Source organism: Chelon labrosus (assembly GCF_963514085.1).
Source record: "Chelon labrosus genome assembly, chromosome: 10".
Lineage (NCBI taxonomy): Eukaryota > Metazoa > Chordata > Actinopteri > Mugiliformes > Mugilidae > Chelon > Chelon labrosus.
Genome location: NC_140360.1, coordinates 29,447,761 through 29,469,763, shown reverse-complemented (window position 1 = coordinate 29,469,763; position 22,003 = coordinate 29,447,761). Strand labels below are relative to the sequence as shown.

The 22,003-nt window shown below is 39.0% G+C and overlaps 1 protein-coding gene across 3 annotated transcripts in view; it reads right to left on the bottom strand.

The window, feature by feature from the left end:
• LOC311493776 (MICOS complex subunit mic25a-like) overlaps positions 1 to 22,003 on the bottom strand; it is a 78,496-nt gene that overhangs the window by 47,958 nt on the left and 8,535 nt on the right. For 2 of the 3 annotated variants that reach the window (XM_084552556.1, XM_084552558.1), the window contains exon 5: positions 2,400 to 2,423. The exons of the other annotated variant lie outside the window; for it this stretch is intronic. In XM_084552556.1, the coding sequence (XP_084408682.1) occupies positions 2,400 to 2,423 (24 nt within the window). The remainder of the gene's footprint in view (positions 1 to 2,399; positions 2,424 to 22,003) is intronic. 3 annotated transcript variants of the gene reach the window in all.

The following is a 22,003-nucleotide window of genomic DNA, read 5'->3' as shown; positions in this document are numbered from 1 at the left end:
TAAGAAAATCGAACATACAGTTGAAACCAGATGTTTACATACACTGTGTTAAAAGACACATAAACCTTTTTTCCTCACTGTCTGAAGTTAAATCAGACTAAACCTCTCCTGTTTTAGGTCAGTTAGGATTACTAAAATTATTTCTATTTGCTAAATGCCACAATAATGAGAGAGAGAATTTCTTAGAGAATTTTGTATTACTTTCTTCAAAGTCAGAAGTTTACATACACAGAGATTACTATGTCTTTAAACAATGACGGAAAGCCCTGATTATGATGTTAACAGACAACATGTGAGTTACCTGGAGGCACACCTGTGGATGTATTTTAAGGCTACACCTCAAACACACTGCTTCCTTGCTTGACATCATGGGAAAATTAAAAGAAATCAGCCAAGATACCAGGAAGAGAATTGTGGAGGTCCACAAGTCTGGTTCATTCTTGGGTACAATTTTCAGATGCTTGAAGGTGCCACGTTCATCTGTACAAACAATTATACGCAAGTATAGACACCATGGGAATGTCCAGCCATCATACCGCTCAGGGGTTCTATGTCCCAGAGATGAACGTGTTTTGGTCCGAAACGTGCGAATCAACCCCAGAACAAAAGCTAAAGACCATGTCAAGATGATGGCTGAAGCTGGTAAGAGAGTGTCATTCTCCACAGTGAAACGAGTCCTGTACCGACATGGACCGAAAGGCCACTCAGCGAGGAAGAAGACATTACTCCAAAAGCAACATAAAAAAGTCAGATTACAGTTTGCAAATGCACACAGAGACAAAGATCTTAATTTCTGGAGACATGTCCTGTGATCTGATGAAACTAAAGTGGAACTGTTTGGCCATAATGACCATTGTTATATTTGGAGGAAAAAGGGGGAAGCTTGTAAGCCTGAGAACACCATCCCAACAAAATCAATGTTTTGGAGTGGCCATCACAAAGCCCCGATCTCAATCCCATAGAAAACTTGTGGGCAGATCTGAAAAGGCGTGTGCGATTGAGGTGGCCTACAACCTTGACTCAGTTACACAAGTTCTGTCAGGAGGAATGGACCAGAATTCCAGCAGACTATTGCGAGAAGCTTGTGGAAGGATACCCAAAACGTTTGACCGAAGTCATGCAGCTTAAAGGCAATGCTACCAAAATACTAAGGAAATGTATGTAAACTTCTGACTTTGAAGAAAGTAATACAAAATTCTCTAAGAAATTCTCTCTCTCATTATTGTGGCATTTAGCAAATAGAAATAATTTTAGTAATCCTAACTGACCTAAAACAGGAGAGGTTTAGTCTGATTTAACTTCAGACAGTGAGGAAAAAAGGTTTATGTGTCTTTTAACACAGTGTATGTAAACATCTGGTTTCAACTGTATTTGATGTATCTGAAACTAAATGCAAAAAAAAATATATACACAAAATAAGGGTCTGAAAACAACTGCACATTATTCATGTGCATACAAGCATGCAGTTGAAAGACATAAACTATGGTGTCGTTTCCATCACTCCAGAGTTGATTAACCTATGTATAACCTATATATAACACTATACTTAACATATAACTGGACTCTTCCCCCCAACAGTAACATAACCTCTACTCAGATCTTAAAACAAGTATTTAACCAGAAATCAAATGGTCATGAGGACTTTGGAACCTAACTGAAGTCAAATCCCCACAGTTTGACTGTGTGAACAGACACTATGAGTGATATCAAGTATTCACATATGCATGCACACATTCCACCTCGCTTTCTCTCCTCGCTCTTCTCTCCTCGCTGTTCTCTTTATGATGGTGTTGTGCTAACATCTAGCAGTAGTGTGGTACCCTGTGCTGCCAAAATGCCAAAAACAGAAATCCACAACCTTCAAATTAGACCTTCACTTCTCACCTGCCTCTCTATTCACCCACCCATCTATACCTACCTATGCTCGCTCCAGCACAGAACATCATGGCATACACCATCTCACCTCAAATCATATGTTATTTTCAAATAGCTGCGAAACACTGAAGATGACAGACTTGCGTAAAAGCTCGCAAAAAAAAACATACACATGCACAAACAGCCAAAATTGTGTCTACAGACTGGTAGACATGCACATGTAAAACATATTGCACAGTGAGTGACAGGATAAAAAGAAATGAGTGAGGGAGCCTCAGAGGAGTGAGAGTAATGAAAAAGGCGAGGACGATATGCACCGGAGATAAGTGGCACCATAGAGGATTGCAAAAAAGGTAACAAAATGAAACTGTCAAGGATTTCAGTCTGATAGAAATTATTAACAGTGAGTATAAACAAAGTTTTAATGGCAGTTTGAACCTTTTTTTTTTCTTTTTAAATGACCTTGTGCAAAACAAGAACAAAGAACTCAGTGTGATTTAGAAAGCAGCGGAATAAAAGCTTACCATCACTTCTATCTCATCTGTAGACTAGAGATGTTAGAAAAGAAAGAAAGAGCAAAGTGTTTGGGTTAGACAAGGTTAATAACGGAATTAAACACAAACCTACTGCAATTATTTGCACGATATATGCAGATGACACACCCTGAGAAACATGCACAGCTACTGCTTTCAACTCTGGCAAAAACATATTTACTTCACAGAGTATCTTCAAATCAAGAAAAACAGTAAACTAGAAATGTTAAACAGGGAATTACTACACAGGAGTCCCTACATGGAAAATCAGAGAACTGTGATGTCGTTTAAATTGAACAAATGCTTGTAATTAATTACTTGTTCGAACACATGCCCAGTGGCAGTCCACATTTGGATCCTCGTTTTCCAGTCAAGTTGTTTAAACTTACTGAATTGGTATATAAATTCTAGAGGCGATCCCGAAGTTTCAAAAGGCATACATATTTCATGATGTGTGTATAAGATGCTTAATACATCTACGACATTTCTCTTTTATGTAATGGTGCAAGGGTTAAAAATCCCTTTAAGACAGAAAATACTGCTTTGAATAATATAATGGTATGTTATTTCTTTTCACAAAAGGAGTTTAAATACAAATATAAAAAATCTTCAAAATTTACACCCTTTACACCCAAAAAGTTATGAATTTATGAATATAAAAAGATATTTTATTTCAATGGTTGAACTGGGTAATTGAGTGTCCTACTTCCCTAAATAGCTAAATGAATGTGATATATGTGCTTATATCCATATGTGGTGAGCTTCATATACGTTGCTTTACAGTGTACATATGCAAACGCTTAAAAGTTTTTGACCTGACCCTCATTAGTCAACCTGGCTATTTATGAACTCTACAGGTGATTTCACACCTAGGTTGTTGTTGTTCTGAAACTGAGAGCGGTTTCCCACCACATCAGTTTGTTTGGGCTTCTATAAACACAGCAATTGCACTCCATTCTGGAATATCAACTGCCCTGAGACCAGTTAGAGAAGCCTGCACAATTTTCCCTAATAATTATGACAAACCACAAAACTACACAAGCACATTGACAGCGCATCAGAACTTTATTTCAATTGATGCAAGTATTATAAACAAGGATTCACTTGTTACTTTGCAGATAAACTACACAAATACACTGGACTGTAGGGCAGGGTTTAAAAAAAGAATGATTTTCTGATTCAAATTGTTAAACATTTGAAAGACTGAATACAGATTTAAAAAATCCCTGGATAGCGTGTTTTGAAATATACCTGTATGCCATTTCTTGCATTTCGTCAAAATCTCGTTGTAGTCTCACAAGATGGAGTAATCTGTCTCATGAGATTAGTCAATTAGTCATTAGTGTGAGAGAAATTCAAAACATGATAGAAGCTACAACTTTGAAAGCACCACGCATGTGTGAGAGCATTTTGGATTTAAAAAGTATGACGACAGAAGAGTTGGTCAAAAGCGAAGACGTATACAAGATGTTCCAAGTAGAGGTAAAACATATGCTGAAACCAATGACAACATTTTGTAAAAACTAAGCAAATTTTTTGCAAAACTGACGCATCTTTTAAAAATTCGAACTGGAACCTTATGAATTGGAACTGAATCAATTCAGGAAATTAGTAGTAATACACAGCCGGACTGGAGTGCTTCTGCTCCATGTATGCTCAAAGATCGTTGGTAAAACACCTGAGTCATGTTCTCAGACTGAGAATATTAGTAATAGCAATATTACATAAGATAATGCTCATATTTCATCAACAAATATCCGCTGTTTCTCAAAGACACCAGATATAAAGTTCCACAGATTCAACTGGACAGACAACTGTTCAGTCAGATTATTTAATTTAGAGTTTGGTTTTTAAGTATGCCTTGGTGTAGATGTAGTACTGATTGCGAAAGTGAGCAATTCAGCTGATTACACAGTAGCTATCTGAAATATGGGATGTCTGTAATACATGTTTGTTGTATTTGTTCTGTTGATTGGTTAATGTTGTGTGTACACCTCAGGATCCAGGGCAAATCTCAATCTCTGATAATAACGTGAAATCAAATCAAAAGCTGTATTTTAGCGGTGTCAGATCAGGAGATGTTTCCTCAGACTAAAAACTTGTTAAACTGTGCACAATCCATATAGTGTTCAAATTTGGCAGGCTTCATGTAACATGCTACAGATACCAGAGGAGCACACAGTTCACAAAGCTGATAAATTCACCAGATGGGTGCCTTTGTCATATTGGAAACTCAACATGTAGAAAAATATAATAACTGCAAAGTGTCTCAGAGACTGACAGGCTCTCACTATTTGAAGTACACTAATGCACAAAATCTTACACATCTGGTGCTTCGAGCAAATTAATGCCAATCAATATTTTTAAAGCTCTAATGTCACATGTCTGACTGAGAGAGCAGTGCCAGTGAAAAACAGGAGCTGTGCTGAGTAACCGAGGTGAGGAGTGTGTACACATGCGCACACACACTGAAAGGAGGAGGAAGATTTATCATAATTATCAGGGCTGCTGAACGCCAAATCAAGTCAGAGCCAATCGTCTGTGTTTCATAAACAGACTTTAACTGAGGAGAGACAGAGAGCGAGAGGGCTTCTGATTTGAGAGATACTTGCCCTGTCGGGTGAAAAGCTGCAGCTGGTGCATGTTAATGCAGGTGAAAAGAGAGACTGGAATTGCTCGTGTATTCATTTTATATGCATCTGTTTGGCATGGATTAAGCAGAAACAGAACTGATTTAATAAAACAAAGAAAAACACGGCACTCCTTCCTATCTGCTTCTCTCTGTGTTGGTCTTGTTTTAATTTGCAGTCAGAGAGTGAATCAGAGGACTCCTTCGGTGTCCCTCCAGGGACATGGAGTCTATGGTAGATAAGAAGACTTTACACACCACGCCACACCAAGACACACAGTCAAAAGATGGCTGATGCTTAAGGTGCTTTTAGAGCACTGCAGGACCTAGATGTCGTAACACACGCAGCCAGCACTAATTGCCGCTGTGTCTTTTTTGCCAGTCGGGTTCATTTTTGTTTCTACTTCCTGCCTCACTTTCAACAATGGCGCCTGAAACTCTGAACCTCCTCAGTTAACCTTTCTTCGATGTGTTCCATGTGTATTGATCTAAAACAATCAATTCGAAAATTGTGGAGATGGAGAAGCAGTTGGAAATACTAAAGCAGAAACAAGCAACAACCAAGCGGACCACTCTCAGCTCTTGCGCTCTGTGTCGCCGTGGTTACATTTCTGGGGAGGTGCATATCAGTTACGGTACTAATGTCTGTACACTTTCTGCATAGGGGTCTGCGCTGTCACTGTAGCTTCTGCGTCAAGTTAACGCACAAGTGTAACCCGCCTATTACACACTATTTATTCCAACATTTGAATGTCAATTTTTGAATATATAATTTTGCCTTCTTGTCACGTTTAGATTGACATATGCAACACACAGTCCCCTTTAATTTCCCTATTTGATTCAATCTACCTTTGCGTTGGGTCAGTGGAGGTGCTCTAGCACCATAAATGCAGTATCTACAAGCAAAGAGGGTGAAACTGGCTCAGGTTTTAGTTTCAACAAAATTCACCTAGCCCACTGTTTTAGCCAGTCTGATAGTAGATTATTTTACAACTTAAAGTACATAATGCTATTTATTACCCCATGATTGTCAGAAGAAAGGTGTAACTTGACAGATACTGTATTTAGTATATTTAGTATAATAGTTAAGATTTCTTTCTGTAGTGGAGTAAAAACATTATCCATAGTTAACTAATTAGCAGACGTTACCGTTGTTATTGTGAGCATGTTAGCATGCAGGCATTTAGCTCATTGCATGGCCGTTACTTTTTTGCAGCATCTGACTCTCAGCTAATTTCAGAAAAGGGTCAAACAGGTGGAGCGTGAGTGTAGATGAGGCAGATGGGTCACTTGGCCATGTGTAAACATTTACAATGTCACTAATAATTTAGTTAATCTCATCAAGCATTAAGCGGCAGCTTTTATAGCTAAAGAGCTAGAGATGTTAGCTCTTGATGTAGAATTATCTAGAAAACATCATATGGATGTTATAGGCCCCCATCTGCTCTTAGTAGTTCACTGACCACTCTTGTGAACCTTTTGTCACAAATTAAATACAACGGAATATTAGCTGGTGATTTCAAATGTGATTGGCTAATGCCTATGTCCGACAGCAAATTGTGTTTATGTGAATCTCACATAATTAATTAATTGTCCCAAAAGACCCAATCCCAAATGTTTACATAAATCAACTCTCAATCAACAGGTGTGTTCCCAAATTATTTAAATGATCATTGTGTGACTGCAGTTATGCGAGATACAAGAATCCCTAAAGTTAAGTCAGGTTTGTTGAAAAGCCTAACATGAAGATGTTTGTTGAGCAGGCTTTCCTCCAAGATCTGCATCTTTTTAGATGGGATAGAATTTCTTTTCTTGATGACAATGAACTGGCCTAGAATTATTTCCATAAAAGCGTCACTGATATCGTAAACAAACATGCAAATTCAGAATGAAAGGGCTTGACAATCCTAGGTTTATCTCCAAGCTTTCAGAAGTATTTCATGAATGTAACTCAGTACGGGCCAGGGCATGTAAGTCAGGAAGAGATGCTGACTGGCTTCATTTTAGACAACTGAGAAATAGATTTAACTCTCTCCCACGAAGAGCAAAAGCAGAAGCGGAAGAAATTCTGGAAAACCATAAAATCATTGTCTGCTAGCAATAATTCAATGCCTTTTCCATCCAATATGCTTACTGATGGTCTCAGGGTAACTGACAAATATGAAATATTAAATTAATTTAACATGCATTTTATTTCCTCTGGCTTTTTTTTTAACTCTGTAAACCTCTTTATGTCCAGGCTTTTAACTTCACCCTTTTTACCACAACACAGGTTACTAAACCTCTAAAAAAAAAAATATATATATATATATATATATATGTATACACACACACATACATATATGTATAAAAAAAACAGCTGGTCCACATAATTTAGTTTCTGATAATTTCCGCAAAAACCATAGCACTGCTACTTCTGCCTTGAAGGTCCTACATTACATAGTTAAAGCCCTTGACAATAAACAGTGCTGTCTCTCTCTTTCTATTGACCTCTCTAAGGCATTTGATACAGTTGACCACAACAAGCTAACTAGACATCTTAAAGCTTCTGGCTTTTCTAAAAATGCAGTTGGGTGGTTTACTAACAACCTCACAGACAGAACCCAGGCTGTTCCGTTAGAGGGTGCTACCTCAGAGTTATTGCAAGTCCACAAGGGAGTCCCACAGGGTTCAGTCCTGGGCCCATTGTTATTTAGATTATATATTAATTGCCTTGGACAGAATATTCCAGACTCAACTTTACATTTCTATGCTAATGATACTGTTATGTATTGCTTTACACCAACCTCTGCTAAGGTTTTCACTTATCTTTAACATGCAGAGATAAGAGTACAAAAACAGCTTTTTCAACTGCAGCTTGAACTCAATACTGATAAAACAGAACTTGTGTCACCAAACCGAGTTGGTTTCTACTTTTAAATATTCACTTTTAATTGATGGTCAATACGTCTCAAAAAATTTTTTTAGGATTCTATTATAGAAACAAATATTCCTAAAGATTCTTAGCACAAAGAGTTGCTCCTAGTGGCCAAATTCTAAGAAAATTCGTAGAATTATGAAGTTTTCTAAGAATAAGTTAAGAGTAGATCCTGGTAAAGATAAAAGGTATTCCTAAAGAATCTTAGCTCTTAAGAGTGCTCCTAAGGTGAAATCTAGAGCAGAGAGGAGGACTTTTAAGAGGCTTAGGAGTTTCTTAGAGAAAATGTCGGAAAGGAGGCATGTATCTGTTGTGTTATATTTTCCCATGCCTGCTTCATGGCTTGTAGTATGACATTGGGGCCAAATCTACCTCTCAAAACACTTTTAAGCTCATTGACCAATTGAGCCAGAATCAAACATCGTTCCTCTGTCCAGTTGAGTTTCCTACTTTTTTTTCTTCTCTATTGCTGTTCGGTTTGTGGAAGATTTGAATGCCAACCAACACTGCTTCTTCTAGCCCGGTTAGCAATCACAGAAATTGATGAAAACTGAGCCACTTTACCCTCGTTAATACCAAATGAATGAAGTGCAAAAATTACCGGCATGGTAAATGAATGTGAGCAAATAAATGTAACTAGCAGCATGTGAATACTGTGCAAGTGGGAGTGAGTTTTCACACATTTTGTAGGATAATTTTAAAGTATAGCTTATTATTTATTTAACAGAGATTTTCTTTTTACGTAAAATATGTTTCATTCATATTATTCATAATTACACAGTCTTCATAGAGATTGGATTCTATGATTATTTCTCTGAGTTCTTTCTCAGTGGGACAAAACCTGGTTAAATAAAGACTAGATAGAAGAGCTGATGAAGAAGATGATTTTCATCAGCCAGGTATGGGTTCAGTGACTATAATTGATATAATGAAGCTGATAAAAACATAGTCGAAAAGAAGAATATGGAAGGACAGAAAATAGTGGAGACAAGACAAAATAACCAGCAAATGTAAACAGGCGCAAAAAAAATAACTTCAGTTATTAACAAGATGCTTAATTGAATACGGCAGCTACTCGCCATAAGCAGAACAGGAGATTAGCTTACAAACATATCATCGTATATTCTTCCCTCTCCGTGCACCATCTTCATATTAATCAATTCAGAACACAGCTCGAGGTGTGAAGCATCTCCTTAGAATATACAGACACAAGCAAATAAAAATGTGTGAGCAAGAAAAATCAAGTGGGAGTGAGTGAGGAAGAGTTGAGGAAAGACTGAAGACAGGTCTTTAATATGAAACAAAGACCTGTTGCGAAGATATCCTAGTTCCCAGTCGGGTAGTTTCCATCTTGAGCTACTTTTTTTTTCAGAAATGGAAAATCTCTCATAGAAGTGACATGAGGCTGAACTTTATTATGTACACCAAATGGACTACAGGGGTCTGAGAAAGCCAAACACTCAAAACAATCTTTTGATTTAATACGTAATTATGCACACACATACAAGGACTGCGGGTGCATAGAATACAGAGAACATGCAGTATATATACTGCATGTTCTCTGCATTTAACCCATCAAGTGACCACACTTGAAAGCATGGGCAGCCATGCAAGGCACCTGTCGAGCAGTTTGGGGTGGTTATAGGTTTTTTTTACCTCAGTCATGGAAATTGAGGGGATCAAACCAGTGACCTAACCTATATAAACTCTTAACCAAAGAGAAAACAGATGGGAACGTAACAATACCTCTACGAGTAAACAGGAATATGAAAACACAACTTGAATCTTGTCCTTGCTCCAATAAGACATGCGATAATCCTAATCTTTAAGACTGGACGAACGGATGGAGATGAAGGTGGATCGGGGAGGAACCAAGTAGCCAAAGCTGTCCAGGCCCGATAATTTAAAATAAAATCCATTATTTATTCGATGCTTCGATAGCATCCTACCATTCCTAAGAACCTAAGCCGCGGTGGGAGTGGGATACTCAACAATGGCTACAACTGCAAAACTCTGTGCCGTAACAGTTTACGCCGTAACAGTTTGCTACACAATGGCTCAGACTGGATGTAGGACTGTCCAATTGGGTGCAGATTTTCTGTACTGTACTCATTTTCTGATAAGAATGAAGTCTAGCTGTGTCAGGTTAATCCTGTACAAGTATTTTGCTAAAATCAAATCAACGAACATGCAACCTAATCGTTTACTGAGACATAACATTGGCTTATATAGGCTTAAAACACCTGTTATTTCACTCTTCCTAACCTGTTATCATTCTGTTCTAAGCAAGAGTAAGTTAATGTTACCATGAAACTTGTGTCCCCCCAAAGGCATACATTTTAACAACACAACACAAGAAAGTCAAGATGAAAAAGTATGTACAGGTGTGTCCGATATACCTACATATTTAGCACAGCACGACATCTGGATGTTTCCAAAATTATGTAAGATTATTTCTGGTAGCTGTAATTTCAAACTCGATCAATAAGAGGTCTTCTCTGTGCAAGCATCAGGATCCTCATGAATTAAAATATTTCAGATGTTCAACAGCACAGTACATTTAATTTAATTCCATCATGTGAAATATATTATATACCCCGATTTCAACTCTACAATAGGTGTAGGTTATTTAAACACACTGATGACTCATTCTGCATTGGGGTATGTTATTAAAATTATGTGAAAGGAGTCAGTGAGGAGTGTCATATAGTTTCAGTGCTGCATGGCCATTCCTTGTTTCCTCTTTGGCAGTAGGCTGCAGATGTCTACATGTCACACTGCCGGTTGTGCCTTGGCGTGGCCCAAGAAACCTGACGGAGATGTTTGTGTCGGTTCCCAGAGTGTGCTTATACAGCTCATTAGTTGTGAGAAGACAGGATGATGTGAAAAAGCGGGGTTACATTAGTATGAATTCAAAAGATATGACTTGGCCCATCACATTGAGATAAAGCATGTCACCTGCTTCCTCTGCTTCATCCGTCAACTATTAGCTATACCTGCTTCATCCTGCAGTGGGTCACAGGACAGCTGGGGGGTATCCCAGGATTGGGTGATAGGTTCACCCTAGACAGGCTGGACAGTCCATCACAAGGCTAACAGACAGGGACAACTATTCACAATCACATCCAGACTGATGACCGATTTCTAATCACCTGTTAACCTTATCATAATTAACTGTGGGACCCATGGCCGACAAATAGGTTCAAACCCAGAACCCTCTTCTTCATTGTGGCACCCTTCCTGTGTTGCTTGAGCTTTTGACCAACAAAGCATGTGAGCACAGTGCAATTTTTAGCATGCAGTCATGTTAAATATGTTTGATTTTCATCTGTTTGTCCATGATGCACTGATGGCATAGATTAACAGGTCATCAAAGCTGTCCGATGAATGGGATACCTGTTAAATCCAATTTGCCCAACCATGGACGCACTATATGATCTTTATACAAATCTTTGAACAACACGAGCTAACTTGTGTGAAATTTTCTAACATTAGAACCATTTTTCAACTCTCTAATAAAGTTTTGATAAATATGAAACACCCAAGTAAGTTCATATACAAAGTAGTAACTGATCTTATTTGTAGGAGTAAAGTCAACAATTTTCCCCGTGTCACTTTTGTAATAAATGTCTATATCCGAGTAACCACTGGGACAAATTGACAGTGAAGCCGAGCGGAAGCATCATTTTCAGCTCTTTCAATAAATCCATGAGCCATGACCAATAACTGTAACCCTAGGCAACTAACCAAATAGCTATTGTAAAATAGGACTGCTTGAAAAGACATTTTGTCTATGGCAACCAACTTGGCCCTAATAAACATAGAAAAAAAATGCTGAGTAATTGAAAAATCCAGCATCAGAAACCCCCACTATTCATATCCAGTTAAAGAAAAAACATAGAGGTTAAACTGTAGGGAAAACAGATGGTGGCTGGTAGAGCTGTTAATAAGAGTGTCAGCCGGGTAGATGCACAGTGATATCAGTTTTGGTGGGCCAACTCCCTGATCCAGTACAGAAGGAACACATGAAGAAGAGCATCAGTGCACCAATGTTAACAGTCCAATGGATCATTAGCACACCACATGGGAATGGAACACTAGTGTTTAGGCTTGCAAGTGCGTCTGGGACAGACATGTATAAATATACACTCACGCATCTCACTCTTCCCCCGTGGGCAGTGTATGCTGTGTTGCCATCTGATAGCAGCAGCAGCAGCCCCCCCCCCCCCCTTTATTTACTCGGCTGCGTTTATTTAACACATAGCTCCCGGGGAGGCAATAAATTAGCACTCAATAATAATTTGACTGATAATTACAGCCAAACATCCACAAAGAAGGAGTGAGATGGAAAGAGCCAATGTCTTCATCTTCTTCCTAATCCTCATCCTCTCTTCCATAGGGCTCCTGCTTCTATTCTGGGTGCTCCTTTCCTCCAATTTCTATTTGTTATCACTCTGTAATGTTTATATAATTATGAGAGGTGGCAAACAAATCACACAGTATTTGCATTCAAATATGCTTTTTTATATATAATTTGAACTTTTTCAAGAGAGCATTTTAATGATGGGTGAGAAAGACTTGTCTTCAATTAATGACTCACAATGCACCTCATGCTCAGATTTGATCAGTTTGCCTGCATATCTGCATCACAAATTCCAGCATTTTAGACAGAATGAGGATAGTCTCACAACGCTATGATAATTACCTGTAATGAAGATGATCTAAAGATGATCTCAATAAACTCTACAAGTTCGGTTGCCTTTTTTTTTAAACACTTTTTGGATATGAAGATGATCTACTTAGACCCAGTAAAAATGTTTCTTTGGTACATTTGAATGTGACAATCGCAAAGATTTCTGATTAAATAATTGTTTGTTAAGTCACTGTCCATTGTTAAATAACAGAATGGTGACTGAGAGTTTGACCCACACACAAAGGCGGCTTTCTCTGGATCTCTTGGAAGTGAGGTTCAAAAACACACCAGCACTTACCTCTTATCTCCATAGGTGCCGCCAAAAAGAATGAAACAGAGATCTTCTAGATTGCCACTTTCACATTAGTTGGAGAACTAATCCAACCTTTCCATCTGTCTGGCTTCTTATTTGGCTCGTCTTACCTCCCTATCGGACATTGCAGTTCGGGAACGCTTGCTTTAGAGCACACAGTCAGCCAAATAGTATTACATGCAGAACCGCCTCAGTTCCTGCAGATTACAATTACTGATACAACCACAGCCTTATCTGCCTCCTCCTCCACCACCTCCTCAATTCAGTCCGTCACTCACCCCTTTCACGCTATTTCCTTCAATGCCACTCCTGCCATCTCCACATTTCCTCAGCGCCCTCATTTCCCAAGCGTTCCATCTCCTTTACCTCACTCTCTTTTCTGGGCTTCCTTACCTTTTCACCCGTTATGTTACATCTCCTCTTTTCCCCTTCAGTCCTTCCCCTTTGCTGTTCATACTCTTTTTCCTCTCGCTTTCTTCTAAAACACTGGGACAATGCCTGTGATTACCTGTGTGTACGTTTACACAGAACAGAGCAAATGTTGTAGGCACGCAAGATATTTAGATTCTTGTACCTTATGCAATGCCTGATCTATCTTCAGCATCAACAAGAATAGGAAAGGAAGCCATACAACAGATGGTATGGCCTCCACAGAGATCTGGTCACAAAATCATGAAGTCAGTCAGGGATTACAAGAAGAGACAGAAGCAATTAAGATAAACGAATCCACAAAAGAGCTATGGCAAGTTCTCAAAAATGCTTGGAAAAAACATGTTGAACAACTATACAAGATTACCTAAGACAGTTGTTGTTCTGAAGGCCTGTTTACTGCACTTGAAAATACTGTACAAATAAAAACTAGACTAGGCATCATTATTCAAGGAATTCTCATTTTTAATATCAAAAATGTTTGCACAGTAAGTCTAGTGTGTCTACCTGTATCCTTTTACACAATATATGCATGTATCTGTGCCAAATGAGTGTATTCTGTATTTAAACAGAACTGTTAAAGCCACTTGAAGGATGTAAAACCACTGAAAATTGAGACAAAACCTGTGCGCAAGGGAACTGATCTAACCTTTTTTTTTTTTTACTCATTTAAATGGCATAATAGCAGTGTGTAACCATATGTCTGACTAAATAAGCAGTCAGAGGACTACATGATAAAACATCAAGCAATTCACTAGCTCATATGTATTGCTATAATGAAGCGTGTCCCATCTGCCTCAGTCTGTTCCACTCCTGCGCGCGTGTCCGCATAAACACAGCTGTTTCTCTCACACCCATAACCACAGTCTGAATGAGTTTCCTAAGTGTGTAAGAGAGAGACAACAGTGTCGCTCCATCAGCAGAGAATCTCCAACTGATTACATGGTTTTAGGTATAAACAAGCGAGGCCGGTTTATCCAATCAGAGCCAACATCTGGTTTATTCCAGCAGGGCTGCCATACAAAAGGGCTGACAAAAGCCAGTGCGCTATCTTGCACTGGAGTAGTGTCAGCACCTCAGACAACCATTTGAAATCAAACACTAGGAGTTGGCATAACATATGGCCCTTTGGGACTTTTAAAGGAGAGTGTTCCTGAGATGAGATGGTTATTATGGGCTACTTCTTGTAAGATCAATATGACACTTACATTATTAAACACATACACGTAGGCACGCACACACTCTCTAAACAAGCATAGACGGTTTATAATGCCATAGCACATTATTAACCTGCTCACAATACACCAGCCGAGTTATTAATTAACGTTATCTGACTGTCTGCATTATTACTGCATCTTATTGCATGTTATCTGACAACCTGCTGCTACTTTTGTAACAGTGCCTTGGATTCATTTTAAGTGTCCAAGCTGTTATTGTCTGTTTTCACTAACAGATTTTCGTTATACACCGACAAGTCCATCTATCTATATAACCTGCAATAAGGAAATGAAATGCTGAGCTTGTTAGCAACCATTTTCTTATGGCAAGCGTATGCAAGTCTAATATTCACTCTCCTCACACTGTTTTTCCCCTAAATCCTGAGGGAAATATCTAGCTCTTTAGTTGCTTAATGCACCACCGTTTTCACCAGGTAGTTGCCAGTTCTCTCTGCTAAGCAGTTTTTTTTTAACTGAATATTATGCTGTAAGCAGCGAGATTGAACCAAATGAGTACATTTACAGACTGGACAGAGCAAATATTTTGAACAACAACCCTTGAGTTATGGCACTTTCAGTGTCAACCTGGATGAAACCAAAACTCCATCACCATTTCACAATAATCTAAGTAGCAAAATATTAAGTGATTTATAATATTACTCCTATTAGATTAAAATGATGAGTGGCACAACATCACATCACACCACACATTTAGGGTGTGAGCCAATTGGTTAAACTGTCCTCCAACTATTTATTCAGACATGCTTTAACGTTATGTGATTACACGACAACAAGAAGCAAAGTCAAGAACAATAAAAGCCTGTGTGAAAGAGAGGAAAAGCAGTAAAACGGTTTGTTAAAAATTAGATCTGTAAATCTGAGGCAAAGTTACCTTTAAATTAGAATTGGCTCAAACTGCGTGTATTTGTCATTTTACTACCTCTGCTAAGAAGTTTCGTTAGAGAAATGTTGCCTAGTAGCTGCAGTCAGAAAAGCCACGTTGTTGGCATTACTTCCAAAAGCCCTCCAGGTCCTGGACACATTGCAGGATCTGTGCTCCTGTGCTCCTGTGCTAAATGTGTCCAGGTCCTGGACACACTGAAGGATCAGCTCTGCTGAGCATTTTGTCTTGTAACCATTCTCCTGTACCAAACTGCCTTTCACTATAGACCCTTTTTCTGTTTGTACACATTGATGACGTAGAACTTATGCGCGCATTTCGGCAACGGAAGTATGGCGGAGATAAACAGCTTGTCAAGCTATGCAAGGGGATTATCAACTAAAGATTGTGAATGTTACCTTGACAAGATGACTTTGACAAATGGTGTCCGACTTCCAGATCCGCGTTCAATTAATGAGTGGGTTGATGACGTTAGCAAGTGGCCAAATATACAGTGGCCAGATATATATACCTATTTAATTGAGAAACCAAGCGTGTACACCAGAGAGAAATTACGAGCCTATAAATCACTGGATGCGCATGAACACGTTGTCTGTGGTCATGTACAGAACGTCAAATACCATGACATAGACTCAGAGTTTTGTGTTTTGAGATCAGAAATTCTCCCTAGACAAAGACAAGGACACAAGACAACGATGTATGAGGCTTGGGTTATAACCACCAACGAGAAAACTACGTCCTCACAGCAAATTGCACCTGTGTGGCGGGTTTAGTAGCATATTATTTGGTGTTGTGGGCTTGTAGATAACAGTTCAGAGCTCTATGATATACGTAGTTGTTATGCAAAGATGTGTTACTGTCCTTTCAGCTGGCTAATACTCTCCTTTCCATATCAAAAATCGTATGCCTTGCCCTGTAACTTTCTCATAACCAGGGTTTGAAACATGAACAACACAGTCACAACAGCTTTACATTTATTTATTCATTCATTCACAATCATTCATTCATTTATTCATTTTACAACAACTTTACATTTTCTGCTCATAGTGTGTCAAACTCCTGTCGCAGGTTGACATAGTCCTCCTGAAGTTGACTGTATCTCAGGTTCAGATCATCGTACTCTCTCTTTGGAACTGGGATATCTTCTTCAACTTTAATACAGAAAAGTGAAAAATTATTATTATTATTATTATTAAAATAAAACACAAACACGTTTGTTTAGCCTAGCAAGCTACTAGGCAAATCTAACGCCAGCTTATCAAACTTTATTTGATTATTATTCGATATCATACAGACAATCACTAATGTAAACAAGGCTTTCCCGTAAAATCAAAGAGTAGGCTAGATAGATAACCTTACCTGATATAAAGTGGGCGCTGCAGACGCGAGCATTTTGATTATGTCCTCATTCCAGTCCACACGTTTAATCGCCTGCAGCCACAGACGCCGCCGGTTGCTCTGAAATGGTCGTGATCCTGTCGGAATCCTATAGAACTTTAGTCCGCCGGTGGAATAGCGATCGTATAACCGTATACGCAACAACCACACATGTTGATGCTAGGACCAGTTTGGAAATGCTTGCTAACCAGTTGCTACCTCGTCTTTGTCAGTCAGAGCTGCTGGAAAACAACACCACTTCCGTTGCCGAAATGCGCGCGCATACATTATATGACGTTGGCTGAAAAAGGGTCTATATATGGATAGTTTTGTCACAGTTGCATTTATAGTGAACTGAATGAAATTTCTGTGGTACAACACTGAGGTTGTCATGGTTTCTACAGACAAATAAAATATAAGTTAACCACTACTGAAATACTAAACAAAAAAGGCCAAGCAGTAACTTATGTTTTAATGTACAGTATTCTGATACGCATAAAAAGTGTCATTAAGCCAGCAACAAAAAAAAGGTATGAACATTCACAGGTATTGAATGTGGAAACTGAAAAACTCACTCAGCCAACTGTCGCGAATTTTAGTAAAGTGTGTCCAGTTTCCCAATAAAACAACCTTCTTACAATCCATATAAAAGCTGGTTAGACAAAGAACATCAACATCTCCTGGTATGTGACAGTTTCCTTGTAGACTAAAGTACAATGTTCCCTGACATTGTGCCACACTGTAGCCAACTTTGATGACATAAAAATAACAGGAAAGATGAAAGGGTATTGTAAAAGGAGACATTAAGTAGAATATATTAACATGTGGGACCTGGGCATTTGTGACTGGTTTTCCAGCAAAATCAGTGAAATATGGGATATGGTTTTGTTGCCATCTAGTGACAATCAGAGGAACTGGTTAATTCAGAATTTTGAACTGTGACCAAGTAAACACATCGAGTACATCTAACTAGTACATATACAGTAGCCACTAATGATTTATGGTTAACTTATATAGCTTGACAATGTTCGACCCTGTAAATAGTACTTCACCTTTGTCTTATCTCTGCATTTCCATCACTATCCCTATAGTTTAAACCAAGAACCAGAGGCAGAAGTGAGGTCAGCCCTCTACAAAAAGAAAATAGCTTATCCTTTCAACCTATATTGTTTTAACCAAATGTTCTTGTATGATCTTTATCTCAAAGGTTTGTTTATTGTGAGGTCTGTGTTCAAGCATCTGCATCTGCATTAAATTTGGTATTTGTCTCTTGGGACTTGGAAAAACATATTTTAAAAAGAATGGTCCAAAACAAGGCAGCAGTCACTAAGCTATTGTGGCTCAAAAAACACCACATTTTCCATAATGCAAATGATAAGCTTGTATTGCAGTAGTTGGGTTAATCATTGCAGGACAGCGACACCTGACCAAACCAATTTTCTAAAAAATAAACTGGAATAACCTTTAAATCGCTATAACCAAATGACAAATTCAACATATTATCACATTACGTCCTGGTAAGGTCCAACTGATTCACCTGTCCTTCAGAGGTGTGTTCAAAGAATCAGGAAATCACAGCTAGCATTTTGTATAAGCTGAAGCTCCGTCAGAGGAAGTTAAAGGGCAGCCAATAAAATAGGCTTACTAATTGTTCTGTGAGAACAGAGAGACAGATAAATTTACCATATGCTAATGTAACTTATAACTTTTTTTTGCTTTCAACAGGCACCAAAAGGCCATTAGTACATTATAAAATGAGAAAATCCCTTTTAGCCCTTTAGTTCGACTTGCCTCCTTTCTTTCTATTCTCCCATTCCCCTCTCTCATTCTGAAATTAATCTGCAGAAGATTTGCTATTAACAAAGACTATTCACAGAGTGCCGCACAGCGGGTAAGGGCCCTGGCTGAGAAATGAAGAAAGGGCCAGAGGGATGGAAGGATCAGGCAGTTCACTGGGAAGAGGACAAAAGACTGGAGAAAATGAGTAAGAGAGTGAAAGGCAGAAAAAAAGAAAGCTGCGACTAAATAGCAGATGCCACACATCTCTCTGGCTCCCTCTTACTTGTGACTCAGTGTTTCCTGTCTACTGTGTGTGGGTGCAGCACTGAGTCACCTATAGCACCTCCTCTCCCGCCTTCCTCACACCTTTGTTTGACACTAGAGGCTAAACCCTGGTCCTTGTTTCTGTCTGCTCCTCACACTACAGGGAATCTCTAAAGTTACTATCTGCACATTTCTGTATATATTAGAAAAAACTGTATGGCACACCTTCACCATCAACAAGGTATATGGAGGAAGAAAGACTGATTAAGAGTTCAAGACTCCAACAACACTTAGCATACGGAGCAACTTTATATGCAGCCTGACACATTTCGGTCTTCATCAGGGTTATCCTCACATGGAAGACAGTCTCAGGTTACTCGGGTTCCCACCTAATTTTTCTTAGTCATTTGACTATATTGCTGTGTAGTTGGAAAAAAACAAGATGTTTAGATCCCGTTATTGAGTCTGTTGTGAAAAATATCGACAGCAAAATAACTTTAAACAACATACAGTTTAGAGCACCTGGAGCGCTTTATTCGAAAGTGCAGTTTCAAAGTCTCTCCCAGTTTTTATTTGACATTGATATAAAAACAGAGATATTATAGTTTTAATAGGACAGTACAAAAATAGTTCCTGATACTACTCTGCCAGATGAAAATACCAGAGATGTCTGATGTGGATTGGGGCGAGGCACCAAAGTTGCCACAGCGGAAGTCAACTGCAGGAATTAGCAGCGGGAGTTAGCGGTGGGAACTTAGTGGGAATATAGTTGACATCTCAGTTTTACCTCTTATGTTACATTTGCACTATTTTGAACTCTGGAAATAGTTATTTGGGACTCTGGGAATACAAAGCACTGGTAGCTTTGCATAATTTTGTACAAAAGTTTGTTTTGAAGAGCTGCAGCTGACAAACGCCTCTGAATTTACATGTTTTTATTGGATATATTCATATATAGTTTTACTATATTTAAATTTTACCTTTATATGTTGATATTTTAAGTCTATGTTTACTTTTTCAAGTTCCAGTTCATTGAGCATGTTTGTGGCTTTTATTGTAATAAATTACGATTTTATGATTTTGGTGTATTTTTGGGCCCAACATGTTGATGGTAGGTAAAGTAGCTTAAAGTAAAAAACAAATATTACCAGATGGTATCAGTGATCTGGTGGTGAAGATAAGGATACCTAATAGTGGTATGGTAAACACTTTTCTATGTGGTATATAAAGGCAAAATGAAAAATATTCAAAAATGGCCAAAATAGGCAAAGATCCCTAAGGGTTAAGGCATTTGTTGGGAAGCATCCATCACATAATTTGCAGCACTAATAGGTTGTCGGACTATCCGATTAGAAAGTTTATTTAATTTTTTTTCCCTCTGCATCGTTCCCATAATAAAATCCAAAAAGTGGTGGGATACCAGACCGATATCCTAATAAGAAATGGCTACGCCAGACAAGGGTCATGCCTGATTACATTGCTGGAATCTTCAAGGTTTTCATATCCGCACATTCTTGTAGATTACCTCTTTTTCTTTCTGTGTTATCCTCACTCCTGTTTTCCTGTAATAATTATCAATAGTCTAATTATGCATAACGTGGAACATTACTGCTTTCCAGTCTGTTAAGTTTGCTTTACAGCTATTAAGTACAGACGAATCAGTTCTGCATTTTCTTTGCTCCTCTTCCCTGATTGCCATTCCCTCAAGACGCGTTAACTCATCTGTAAAAGCTCTTTTCGTTTTTACTCTCCTCTCCCTATAGTCCTAAGGTAACGTACCCCCTTTCTTCTCTGAGGAAGACATCTCTTATTTCATTCTTCCTCTTACAGTTTCTTTGCTCCCATTTCTTTTCCTTGGCCTTTTGATTTTGTATTTTGTGTCAATCCCTGTTCTTCCCCCGTCATCGTTCCCTGCCTCCCAGTCTAACTTCTCTTAATTATGTAAAATGTTAGTCAACTTGCCATGCTCTTTTTATTCATACCGGTCTACCATCTTTCTTCTACAATGTAAATCTAAAGCAATAAAGAAACATTACAAACAGTCACTCCCTCCTTCTCATCCTCCCATTGTTGCTCTGCTCTTCCCTCTCCTCATGAGCTTTCAGGAAATGTTAAATCACCTGTGAAGACGTTTTTTCAGCCTCTGGTTGATTGCCTTTGTGACACACACCAATGGGGGCCTGTAACACTTTCTCCTCAGTAGAGTTCCACAGGAAACATCATCTCTTTCATTCCCATTCATACTCGACTCCTCTTCATTCTTCGTCCTAACCCTTCACAAAATGTTCACTCCCGTCTTTTTCATCCTCACATCCTTCTTGCTCCCAATCACTTAGTAAATGCTTAATCAGCTGTCAGCTCATATTTCTCTACTTCTCATATGTTCAGTCTTCCTCATCCTTTTTTAGTCCTCCAGGCAATATTGCATCACTGTCATCTCTTTAAGCATTTTTTCTGTATAATTAATATATTAATATGGTCCAAATATATATGGTCCATGGGTTGCTTCCCTCCGCCTTCCCGTCGGGGAACGGGTCCTGACTGTTGTCTTCGCTTATGCCGAACAGCAGTTTAGAGTACCCGCCCTTTTTGGAGGCCCTAGGTTGGATGCTGGACTGCGCCCCGACAGGGGACTCAGCACTCACGTGGGCAATGCCAGCCTGATTGGGAAGAACAGCTTGCCTGATCTGAACCCAAGTGGTTTTCAGTTATTGGACTTCTGGGTGAGTCGCAGTCTGTCAATAACTAACACCAGACCTGCGGCCTAGGTCGTAGGTCAATGACTGACTTAATAGTTGTATCATCTGACCTGCGATGGTATGTTCTGGACACTACCTGGTTGTGAATTGAATCAGACGGCAGGGGAGGACGCCGCGCGGACCTGGTAGGCCCCAGATGATGTGGTCCTCCTAGTTTAATCAAACAGACATCCAGCTCTTGCTGGGGTCGTTCGCAGTCGAATGTAAAGCAGCTGGGATGAGAATCAGCACCTCCAGGTCTGCGGACATGGTCCTCAGTCCAAGCTCTCAATTTACCAGTCGATCTACATTCCCGCCCTCACCTATGGTCATGAACT